General features: G+C 41.3%; 1 protein-coding gene across 2 annotated transcripts in view; it reads right to left on the bottom strand.

The window, feature by feature from the left end:
* Stau1 (staufen double-stranded RNA binding protein 1) overlaps positions 1–12,665 on the bottom strand; it is a 78,343-nt gene that overhangs the window by 13,708 nt on the left and 51,970 nt on the right. For both annotated transcript variants that reach the window (XM_023720709.1, XM_023720710.1), the window contains exon 4: positions 5,354–5,452. In XM_023720709.1, coding sequence (XP_023576477.1) covers positions 5,354–5,452 — 99 coding nt within the window. The remainder of the gene's footprint in view (positions 1–5,353; positions 5,453–12,665) is intronic.

Raw genomic sequence — 12,665 nt, 5'->3', positions numbered from 1 at the left:
AAAAAAAAAAAAAAAAAAAAAAAAAAATCCCAACCAAAAAACTATGACTCGCAAGGGCCTGAGTTCAATACCCAGTTCCACCAAAAAGAAAAAACAAAAAACTATGACCATTGCCTCACAATATAAATTCACACAGTAAAAATTCATTCACAATACATCATAAACTGAAACGTGATGCACTGGTGTTATAACCCTAGCACTCCAGAGGCTGAGGCAGAGGACAGCTGTGAATTCAAGACATAGGATACCTAGTAAGTCTGAACTACATAGCAAAGACCCTATCTCAAAAAACAGGCAAAAGCTAAAGTAATAATACTTTCAAAGGAAAATAAACTTAGGCTAGTCAATGGTATCTTGGAACATAGCAATCATGAATTATAAAAGAAAAATCTGGAAGCTGGGTGTACTCAAGCAAGCAGGTAATCCCAGCTACCAGAAGGCTAAAGCAGAAGGATCCCAAGTTCAAAGCTAGCCCACACAGCACACTGAGACTCTGACTCAAAATCAGATTAAAGAAAGAAGGGAGAACATGGAGTGTATCTTAGGAGGAGAACACTCGCATACCACGTGCTTGCACGTGGGTACACAGATCAGTGGTTAGATGCCTACTTAGCATGTTCAAGGCCCTAGGTTCAATCCCCATTACCAGAAGAAAAAGAAGACAACTTGCATTTACAACATATAAAAAAGCCTTCAAAACTCTGTAATAAAAAGATATTCAGGGGCCAGGGAGGTGGCTCAGTGAAATAAGCACTTCTCTGGCAAGCACAATGGCCTGAGTTCAATCCCCGGTTCTGCCAAAAAAAAAAAAAAAAGACATTCAAAAAAGATAGCCAGGCATGGTGGAACATGTCTATAATCCCAGCATCTATGAGGCTGAGGCAGGAGGATTGCTGTGAATGCAAAGCCAGCTTGGGCTGCACAGTGAGACCCTGTCTCAACCACCAGCCCCCAAGTTATAATATTCTTAAAAGGTAAAATTACCCAAACAACACTCAGATCAGTAGTTGCCAAAGGATGAGGACAGAAGGTATAAAAGGGCACAGGGGAACTTTATGGGATAAAAGTCTGTATCTTGACATTAGTAAGGAATACACAACTATGCTTACCACAACATGCCAAACTAGGTGACTGTTATATGTAAATTAACCTCAAAAACCCTGGCGCCCCGCCACTGGTGAGGCTCTGTTAAGGGCACGGGAGCCAGCTTGGAGAGCAATCAGCAGCAAAGGCAGAATGCAGGAGGACAATGGAGCAAAGCCCCCAGGAGAGGAAGTGCAATACGTCTGTAGTGATATAAAGCAAGCTGCTCTCCACAGCAGAATGCTGGCTTGATGGGCAAAACTGGCCAGGATCAGCACTGACCACAGGAACCACTGGGGACCTTAAAGGGTCTCTCCGAAGCTTATGGTGTGGAGCACAGAAACTAATGGATAAAAGTAACATCAACAACACCAGAGCAGACTAACATCATGTGACAAGAGTGTGACAGTACAAACCACGCCAATGGTGAGTCTCAAAAAACACACAACCAAGCTGGGCATGGTGATGTACGGGTAATCCCAGCACTTGGGAGGCTGAGGCAGGAGGATCACCCCAAGTCCAAGACTGAACTGAACTACATAGTGAGTTCAAGGCCAGCCTAAATACATATACCTAGTGAGACTCTATCGAAAAGACAATAACAAAGGACCCCACATAATCCACACCTAATCATGAATAAAAAGCCAGACACATCTAAAATGAGAGCCATTGTATAAAATGAATGATCTTTAAACATGTCAGTTTCATGAAACACAAAGAAAGGCATCATGAGGACGGGTCAGGATCAGGGAGACAGCTTAGCAGCATGAGCACCTGCCTGGCAAGTGCAAGGTCCCAGCTGGATCCCCAACACCAAAAAAAAAAAAGGACAGCTCAACTTCATATAAGGTACGATGATGCTGTGCTGAAGACTACAGCAGGCAGAAACAGTTTCTACAGAGGACATTACTGAGACAACTGACAAGACAGAAACAGAGGATGCAACTAGATAATAGACTATAGTAACGATGGATTTCCTATCATTAGTAACTACTCTGTGCTCGTTTGAGAGAATATTCTCACTCTAAAGAGACACACACTGAAATATTAAGAGTCAAAGGGCATCATATCTGCTACTTACTCCCAAATGGTTGACATTAAGATGCTACACACACTTAGAAAAGGCAACTGAAGGACATACTCATTGTTCTATTCTTACAACTTCTCCACAGCTTGAAAAAAAAATGGTCAGGAAAAGGGCCAGGCAAATAGCTCAGTGAATTCAAGTGCCTGCTTAGGCAGAAGCTCAGGGACCAGGATTTGATCCCATGCCGGCTGGCTTCTGCCCCCTCATGCTGGCACACTGAAATGGCAATTAAGTCTGGGCATGGTGGCATGCACCTGTAATCCCAGCACTTGTGAGGCTCAAAACACGAGAGTCCCATCTATATAGTGAGACCCTGTAGACCCTGTACTAAATACCAAAAGAAAAAAAAACAAAACACCAATGGTCAGGCAAGAGAAGGGAGCCCAAGAAACAGCAGTCAAGAGCTGAGGGGTGAGGAGGCCACAGCACAGTATACTACAAGCAGTGTAGAATCCAGGACCTTGAGCCCACCACCTTGGTACCCAAAGCACGGATCCCTGCATCCTCCAATGAGGCACAAGGGCATAGCGTAGCCAGCGTGACGGCTCACTCACATCCCAGCCCCACCTAGACCCTTGTGCACACGTTTACTGTCTGCTCCATCAGGATCTCCCCCACCCACCCATCTAACCTGCTGCCAGTGTGACAGTGTGACCATGTCACCCCTGCCTCCCCAGGGCTGCACTGCCAGCACCATCATATTGCTAACTAAAACTGTATGTTTCATCAGAAGTCAAGCCATATACATTTTTGGAAAAATTGTATGAGTGGGCTACTGTCTTCTGTTTAATACCTAATACAGCTTCCTATGTGAAGTTACTACCCAAAATTTAGTAAAAAATTAAGGACCATGTTCACTTATTCAGTTAGTCCAGAGCATCTGACACATGCCAGAAAATTTACTTGCAGCAAAAAAAGAGCCCTTGCTCAACCTAAGAACAGCTATGAAGTTGACATAATAACTTACACTAACAAACTGCCACAAGCTCAGGAAAAGTTTCAAATTACTTTAAAAGATATTGACCACCAGAGGGCACTCCTACAATTTCTCTTAAATGAATATTCTTTAATTCTCAGTTTCAAGTTACAGATTCCTGAAAAGAGGGATCAAAGTCAAACCCTGAAATTTAAACAAAAGTAGAGATGGGAAGGAGGCAATCTGGTCTCTGGACTCTATTGAGCAAAAATATAAAATGACAACCTCTCACTAAGTTTTAAGAAAGCACTAATGACTCCCGCCGGTCAGCAGATAGTGTGGATGTGTGAGAAGCTTACAGGTCCCTGGGGCCCTGTCCTGAGCTGCCAGCTCCAGCTGTGAGAAGCCAAGAATCTTTTCACACTCCCTTTCTCCAATCTTAACAAAAATCCATCCTCCTGGACTGGGTAATAGCTCAGCAGCATAAGCGCCAGCCTGGCACGCTCAAGGTCTGAATTCAATCCCCATCCCCCCTGGGCAAACAAGGGACTTTCTTCCTACACTGCCATGAGTGCAGTCTTTCTGTGGGTCCTGTCTCCCCCTCCCCAACCCGCCCAACTGTGTCCTTACCTTCTCAAAAGGAGAAAGGCTATGAAAGGAGGCTCAGACTCCAAAAAGGAAACAATCTTATACACTTGCTGTCAACTGTTGGGAGACAGGGTGGGCAGGGGATGGGTGTGGGGAGCCTGGAGGGAATGAGAAACATCTCTGCATATAGGTCAGCCCTGGAGCCCAGCGCAACTTTCCACCCCACCACCAGAATATGGGTCAGAAATCACCACTCTACAAGCAGAGAATCTGGGCCAAATACTAGCACATCGTAGATTATACAAATTTCTTAACAGGCCTGAAATCTTGGCTCTCATAACTGCAAAAGCAAAGCTACAAAATAAAGTATTTTATAAGATGATACATTGTAGACAGACTTCTTTTAAAAATTCCATAATTAAGCATGAAATTAAAGAATCTGCCATATGTCAAAGCCATAAAAGAAACTTTTAGAAATCCTCTTTTCTAGGGGGCCAGGGATATATATGTTCAGTGGCACAGCACCCACCTGGCAAGTGTAAGGTGCTGAATTCAATTTCCGGTACAAAAAATAAGTAAATAAATAAATAAAAAGACATGTGAAATTCTCCTCTTTCTCTCCCTAGCCTATTGGGACTATGTAGTCTTCAAAAGAAACATGTATTAAATGTACTTTAATCTTCCATTCTGAACAAATAACCCATGAACTGTTATTTCACAAAACCTCAACAGTGGGCCAGGGAGATAGCTCAGTAGAATAAGTGCTTGCCTGGCAAGCACAAGAGCCTGAGTTTAATCCCCAGTTCTGCAAAAGAAAGAAAGAAAGAAAGAAAAAAAGAAAGAAAGAAAGAAAGAAAGAAAGAAAGAAAGAAAGAAAGAAGAAAGAAAGAAAGAAAAAAAGAAAGAAAGAAAAAAAGAAAAAGAAAAAAATCCCCAATAGCAAATGAAGCATAAGGTTTTTTTGTTTGTTTGTTTTCTCTGAATGCCCTCAGCGGTGGTTTGGCTGGCTGGAGTGTTGTGGGGATCGAACTACAGCAACCTGAGGCTGACAGCTTTGTGGAAGCAGCCACTTAAACAACTGAGCTAAGGCCAGGCCCCCCAAATGGAATAAGGTTTTTTGTTTTGTTTTGTTTTGTTTTTTATTTTTTATTTTTTTTTGGCAAATGAAGAAAAATGACAAAAATTTATATCCTTTTTAAAATTATATGGTCTGGGCCAGGGAGATGGCTCAGTAGAGTAAGTGCTTCCCTGGCAAGCAGAAGTGTCTGAGTCCAATTCCCGGTTTCAAATAAATAAATAAATAAATAAATAAATAAATAAATAAATAAAATTATCTGGTAAGATTTTTGGGGCCACTACAAGACCCTTAGTACTTTGGAGGTTAATATGAAAGAAACAAGCCCTCTGTCAAGCACACACTTGTGAGCAATATCCTGCAGACCATCTCAGCCAATTCAGAGACCAACTGAGGCCACACGTGGTCCAGCCAGCCATTCACATGCCTAAGAGAAGGGCTTGTGGGAGAAGAAACAAACTGCACTGCTCTGCTAAACACAAAGGCTGAATCTCAACTGTAGAGGTTCATATTATTTCACCTGGTATTTAAGGGGAAAAATATTCCTATAATGAATCCTAACAGGGTTTCAAAGTACCAAATCCTATATGTAAAATAAGCTTACCTCGAAATTCACAGGCAAATTCCGCTTAAGTGCAATCTCAAACACTTGACTTATTTCAGACTTATTAAGATTTTCTTCTTCTGATTCTCTTCCATTCATCTAAAAAAAGAACAGTTGTCTAGTAGTGAGTTAACTTTTACTAAAACCATCAACATTCCAGTTATGATAACAACCCTTAAAAGCATGGACTCTTGGCTCTACAGATTTAACAAGAAATTACTAATGGTACAGAAAATGTTATTATAATCACATATCACTGAAATTTAAAGGTTCGAAGTATCCTGTCAACTGCGGGACAGATTGTGTTTCATAAGCCCACTGTCAACAATTCACAGGTAACAGTCCTTTGGGTGTAAACAGCCCAGCTGGCACACCAGGGTTTCAGTACTGCCTGGAGAGGTGAATGCCAAGCACTTCTCGAATTCTGTTAAGCTACATTTGAAAGGGCCAAATACAGACAGATCTATGCAGGACAGAGCAGGCTCAGACACACGTCTCCCCACCTTAAGTACACAAGTTCCTCATTTTGCTCTAAGTCTCTATAAACTATTTTTGAAAAGTGCCATGAAAAAAATTACAAAACTTCCACATATCGCATACTTAGGACAGTTGGAAAAAATCCAAAATACAAACTAATAAAGTCTCCTAAACAAGGGCAGAGATTCTCTCTTTATAACAAGGTTGGATTCTAGTTCTCTAGTGAGGATGGGATCCAAGAGGAGCAGGGCTCTCCTCTGTGCACACAGCACACAGCTAACACAGGCTGTGTGCTGTGCTGTTGTGAGGGCCTGAAAACACAGGTAGGGTCCACAGCAGGAAGTCTCCAGACAACCGCAAGAGCTGTTTTCTTCACATTGTTGCTATTCACTTGTCAGGAAATTTATAAAATCCTATATCCAAGGCTATATGAGATAGGAAGCCGTATCTGAAACTGGTAACTAGAGCAAAAGACAGGACTAGCCAAGATGTTATAAGTATGCTCTTCCCAAGTTTATCAGGTATGCATGTACATCCCATCCTGGACGAGTACAAGAAAGCTGTTAATGAAAAGGAAAATAGAGGGCCAGCCTGATAGCTCAGCGGACTAAAGCGCCTGCTTAGGCAGAGCGCAGTGGCCAGGGCACTCGCCTGTAATCCCAGCACTTGGGAGGCTGAAAACAGAAGGATCACTATGAGTCCAATCTGTGTGGTGAGACCCTGTAGACCCTGTCCTAAATACAGGGGGGAAAAAAAAGGAAAATAGAACCCTAGGTTAGAAAAGTAATCAAATCTAGGGTATGATTTTGAACAAATAAATTAATATATTTATAATTCTTTCCATGATGTTTCCTTCCCAAATTTCTCACTTTCACTATCAGCCTAGTCATTTTCACATCATTATAATGCTTTTACTAACATTAACCCTAGGCAAGAAGAAGACCTGCTTGAGGACTTGGCTCAGTTCAGTTAGGTTCAGTTTCACTCTTCCCTGAAGCATCGCCTTAGGTTGGTAGTCGCCATGTTCCTGGTTCTTTCTTTTTTTTTTTTTTTGGCGGAACCGGGGATTGAACTCAGGCCCTTGCACTTGTCAGGAAGCGCTTATTCCACCAAGTCATCACCCCGGTCCCCTCTCCGTGTTCCTGTCTCTACCTTCTCAACCTGCTGCTACGGCCACGCACTGCACGCTGCTATGCCCAGCTCATGGGTCTGTTTTTTCATGGATTTAGCTTCCTTCAAGCTAAGTCTACCCAAAAGGTGCCTTAGAAACTAGTAATTCTACAAGACTTATTTGAAATTTATTTTTAAATAAATTTTTAAAAAAAATTTAAGCCAGGCATAGGGGACCGAGGAGATGGCTCAGTAGAATAAGCGCTTCCCTGGCAAGCTCAAGGGCCTGAATTCAATTCCCAGTTCCACCAAAAAAAAGCCAGGCATAGTGATGCATGCCTGTAATCCCAGCCCTCAGGAGGCTCAGGCAGGAGGATCACTGCGAGTTTGAGATCTGCCCATGCTACAAAGTGAGTTCAAGGCCAGCCTGAACCACACAGCGAGACCCTGTTTCAAAAAGAGAAAAATAAAAGCATGAGCAACAAGAAAAAACACATTATACTCATCAAAATTAAAATACTTCTCAGGGCCGGAGAGATAGCTCAGAGGCCTAAGCACCCAGCTGGCAAGCACAAGGCCAAGTTCGATCCCTGGCCCCACATGCAGTGCAGTCTTGGTCCCAGATACCAGGGAGCACCATCTTGGCCCCGGAATGGGGTGTGGTAGTGCACACCTGTAATCCCAGCACACAGGAGGTTGAACCAGGAGGATGAGCCAAGAGGACCTCTGTGAGTTCAAGACTAGCCTGGAGACTATAAAAATGAGTACAAGGCCAGCTAGAACTGCATAGAATCCCTGTCTAAAAAAAAAAAAAAAAAAAATTAAAACCCTTCTGGTCCATCAAAAGGCACTATTAAGAGTAAAGACAAACCACAAAAAATGAAATCGGCAAATCAAACTTTTGAGAAGGGACTGATATCCAAAATACACAGGGAACTACAACTCAACAATTAAAAAAAAAAAAAAAACCCTCCAAAGAATGGGAATTTCTCCAAAGATATACAATTGACCAAAAATTGTATGAAAAGATACTCAACATCATTAGTCACTGGAAAAATGTGAACTAAAACCACAATCAGATACATCATGCCCCTAAGGATGGTGGTTATCAAGAGAACAAAAAGCAAGTGCTAGTGAGGGTGCACAGACACTGGCAGCCATATGTACTGCCTGCCAGTGGACAGGCCAAGTGGTTCAACTGCTATGGAGATTAGTGGTAGCACAGCAGAAGTGAACAACAACAACAACAACAACAAAACAATATGGCCCATTAATCCCACTCCTAGATACACACCTAAAAGAATGAAAGCAGAGACTAAGAAAATTTACAACTACACTGTTCATCTCAGGACTGCTCACTGCAAACAAAAGGTAAAAACAATTCAAATGTCCATCAATAGATGAACAGATAAAATGTAAAATTAACCCTTAAAAAGGAATAAAACTCTTAGACATGCTATAGAATAAACCTTGAAGACATTACAAATGACCTTATAAGCCACACACAAAAGAATACACACTTATGTGTGAAGTCCCTATACCAAGTAAAGAATATGTGGAGACAATAAAATTTGATACAAAAAAGAATGTTTGGAGACGGAGATCACCAGGAACTGGGAGTAAGGGAAGCAGAGACTTAACTGTTTAATGAGTACAAAACTTCTGAGATGATGACAAAATTCTGAAAATGGATAGTGGCAAGAGCTGCATAACACTAAGAATCCATCTAATGCCACTACACATAAAAAGTGGTTTAAACTGGTACGCACCAGATCAGACCATAGTGGTAAACACTCTTAGGAAAAGGCTGGCGCAGAAGGATCACAAGTTCAAGGGCCACCTGGGCAACTTAGCAAGGCTACAAAAAAATCAATGAAGCCCTTCTCACTTGCCTCCCCATCACCATTAACCATCTGAAGATGTGACTGTATTTTACCCACTTTTTTTTTTAACCTATTTAGTACAGGGTCTACAGGGTCTCACTACACAGATCGGACTCATAGTGACCCTCCTGTTTTCAACCTCCTAAGTGCTGGGATTACAGGCGAGTGTCACCACAGCCAGTCTTAACCCCGTCTTAGTGCACCCCGGGGGCGAGGCTGGCACGGCACTCCACCAGTCTTTTTTCTTAATGGATGAAAACATATAACTTTATGTTTTGAAAATGTACAGAAATGATACTCAATCCAGGAGCATAGCTAGATACAAAGGCAACACTCAAAAATCAACAGCCTTCCTGCACACAAATAACAAACTCAGTAAAGACAGAAATTAGGAAACATCACTTACAAGAGCATCCAAAAAAAAAAAGAAAAGAAATACTTAGGAATCAATCCAACAAAGGAAGCAAACAACTTCTACACTGAAAATTACAGTACTCTGAAAAAAGAAACAGAAGAGGATATCAAAAAATGGAAAGATATCCCACTTTCTTGGGTAGGAAAAACCAACACAGTGAAAAATCATTCCCAAAATTGCTATACAGATTTAATGCAACCCTAATCAAATCTCAATAGCATATCTCACAGAATTAAGAGAAAACAATCCTCAAACTCACTTGGAACCAAAAGAGATCTAGAATAGCAAAAGCAGTTCTGAGTGGCAAAGGCAAAGCAGAGGACATCATAATACCCAACTCGCAATTACACTGCAAAGGTACTGTGATAAAAATAACATGGTACTGGCAAAACCATGGATCAGTGGAACAGATTAGATGAAAAGACAACCCCAGACATACTCAGCCATCCTACCTTCAACAAAGGTGCCAAACACCTTCACTAAAGGAAAGATAAGCCTCTTTAATAAATGGTGCTAGAAAAACTGGCTCTCCACATGCCAAAGATTAAAACTAGACCCCTATCTTTCACTTGCACTAAACTAAAATTGAAATGGATCGAAGATCTAAATATTAAAATAACACTGCTGTGGCACATGCCTGTAATCCCAGCACTGGGGAGGCAGAGACAGGAGTCTGAGCTGCATAATGAGACCCTGTACCAAAGAAATAGATTAGCTCTTTGCAAGGGTATCTGAAAGTAATCTGCACCAAGCCGACAGCTGCAGTAACTACAGTTTCAACTTCAACTCCACGACATTTCCCTTGGCCAAAAACACATTAGGTCGTATTCTAGTTCAAAGCATTCAACAAATGGCAACAAGGCAGCGCCACCAGAAACGTACACCTGATTGCCATGACAAATATGGTAATGCTATACTAGTTGCTGGAGCCACATTCCGTATTCCTGTGTGGACCTATACAGCAACACAAACTGGAATAGAATGGAACCTTTCCCTATTGGCAGAGTCACCCCAAGGAATGGAGAGATCAGTAATCATGTCAGTTGATATGATACAGCTAAATTATTTCTATTTATTTATTTATGAGAGAGAGAGAGAGAGAGAGAGAGAGAGAGAGAGAGAGAGTGGTGTGTGTGTGTGTGGCCAGCTCAGCCCACCAGGGGGCGCGGCTGGCTGGCATGTGGTGCTGGGGGATCGAACCGCGGTCCCTGATGCTTTGCCAAGCTTGTTCTAAGTAGGTGCTTTAGACCACTGAGCCATCTCTCCAGCCCCGAGCTAAATTATTTCTAAATGAAACCATAACTGATTCCAAGTAAAAGCGTTGTGTATCCATTAAAATATGGCCTACTGAAAAAACAAAGTACGACTGAAACCTTAAAAAAAAGCAAATAAATAAAGATTAAAAAAATGGGCATTTGACATGAACAGACACTTCTCAGATGAAGTAGAAACAACAAATAAACATGAGAAAGTGTTCAATATCACTGGTCTTTAAGAAATGCAAATTAAAACAACACTGAGATATTTTCTCACCCAAAAAGAATGACTATCATAAAGAAATCAGCCAACAACAAATGTTGGAGAGGCTGTGGGGAACAAGGAATGCTTTTTCACTCTTGGTGGAAGCGCAGACTGGTGAAACCACTGTGGAAATGACTGTGGTGATTCCTCAAAAACTGAAAAAAAAAAAAGCAGTTCTATTCAACTCAGCTATGCCTCTTCTTGGTATCTTCCTAAAAGAATTAAAAACATCACACCACACTGATATATGCATGCCCATGTGTATACTGGCACAATTTACAATACCCAAATCTTGGAAATAGCCCCCATGCCCCTCAAATGGTAAGTGGGTAAAAAAGATGTACCAATTTTTTATACAATGAATACTACTCTGCCATAAAGAAGGATAAGCTGGAGACATTTCTAGGTAAATGGATCCAGTTTGAGACTACACTCCTAAGTGAAATGAAATGGACAGACATGTGCAAATACCACATTGTTTCTCTGGTGTGAGAACCTATAAATAAGGACCAAAATGTATCACAGATATTGTGAAATAGGAAGAAAATGTTCAAATGGGAAAAACAACCAGGGATGAAGGGGGTAAAAGGGAAAAGAAAATGCTTTTAAGAATCAAAAAAAATATGGAAGGGCTGGGGAAATAGCTCAGTAGAATAAGCACTTGCCTGGCAAGCACAGGGTTCTGGGTTCAATCCCCAGTACCACAAAAAAAAAAAGGAAATAAAGTTTTTGTATATAAAGAGGGGAAGGAGCACTGAAGGGAAAGTAGGGAAATGGGAAAAAAGGAACCAAACAGTGTCATGTACAGGTACAGATTCCCTGTGATGTGATCAGTAGGTGTATCTACACGTAACAATAAATACAATTCATGTAAAATACTGTTCTCAGAACTGACTTTATCAATTCTATAATCTCAATTTGTTAAGTTTGCACTAACAAATGCTACTTTTCTGTTTTATATACTGAGGTTCCATGCAAGACTGACAGAAAACCATCAGCCTACCTTGCACTACATTATAATTTCAAGGCCAGTGGTTCTTAACCACAGCAGTGCCAGGACCAATCAAGAGTCTCAAAAGGAGAGACGGTGGTCACCACTTCAGACAAACAAACTCAAAATTGTGCATGTAAGGCCTGGGTATCAGTTTTATAATATTTATCCTTTAAAAAAAAAAAGTCCTAAAAAAAAAAAAAAAAAAAGTCCTGAGCCAGATGTGGTGGCGCACACCTATAATCCCAGCACTCAGGAAACTGAGGCAAAAAAAGTTAAAAAGGGGCTGGGGAGATGGATCAGTAGGATAAGTGCTTCCCTGGCAAGCACAAGAGCATGAGTTCAAAAAAAGACATTAAAAGAAAAGAGCCCTGAGGTGATTTCACTAGGAACCAGAGTTAAGACTCACTACCCAAAATACTGCTTATGAACAAACTTCAACAGGTAAGAAGCTACCAGTAAAATAAATGCAAAATAAGAAACAAAAGTGTGGGCGGGCCAGATAGCTCAGTGGACTAAAGGGTGGACCAGGGTTCAAGCCCCATCGTGTGCCAGCCCTGCTCCAGGGGGTCACTGAGAGGGCAAATGAAACTGGGCTTGGTGGCACTCACTTGCAATCCCAGCACTTGGGAAGCTGAACACAGGAAGATCACTATGAGTTCAATCTGTATAGTGAGACTCTGTAGACCCTATACTAAATGCATTAAAAAAAAAAAAGGTATGCAGATTTATTTAGAAGGACCATTTTGTTGTCTTTTACATAAATAATCTCATATATCTACTCTGAATAAAATATTGTAAATGGGGACATAGCAATGACCCAAAACAAATTCACAAATACCATTCCCAGTAGGATGAAGAAAGTTTACCTGCCTCAGCTTTCTCTCACTAAGGGAGAATTACTATCTACATCAA

The sequence above is a fragment of the Octodon degus genome, unplaced genomic scaffold (assembly GCF_000260255.1).
Source record: "Octodon degus isolate 3935 unplaced genomic scaffold, OctDeg1.0 scaffold00077, whole genome shotgun sequence".
Lineage (NCBI taxonomy): Eukaryota > Metazoa > Chordata > Mammalia > Rodentia > Octodontidae > Octodon > Octodon degus.
The sequence above is the reverse complement of the archived record's forward strand: the minus strand, read 5'-3'. Positions and strand labels throughout refer to the sequence as shown.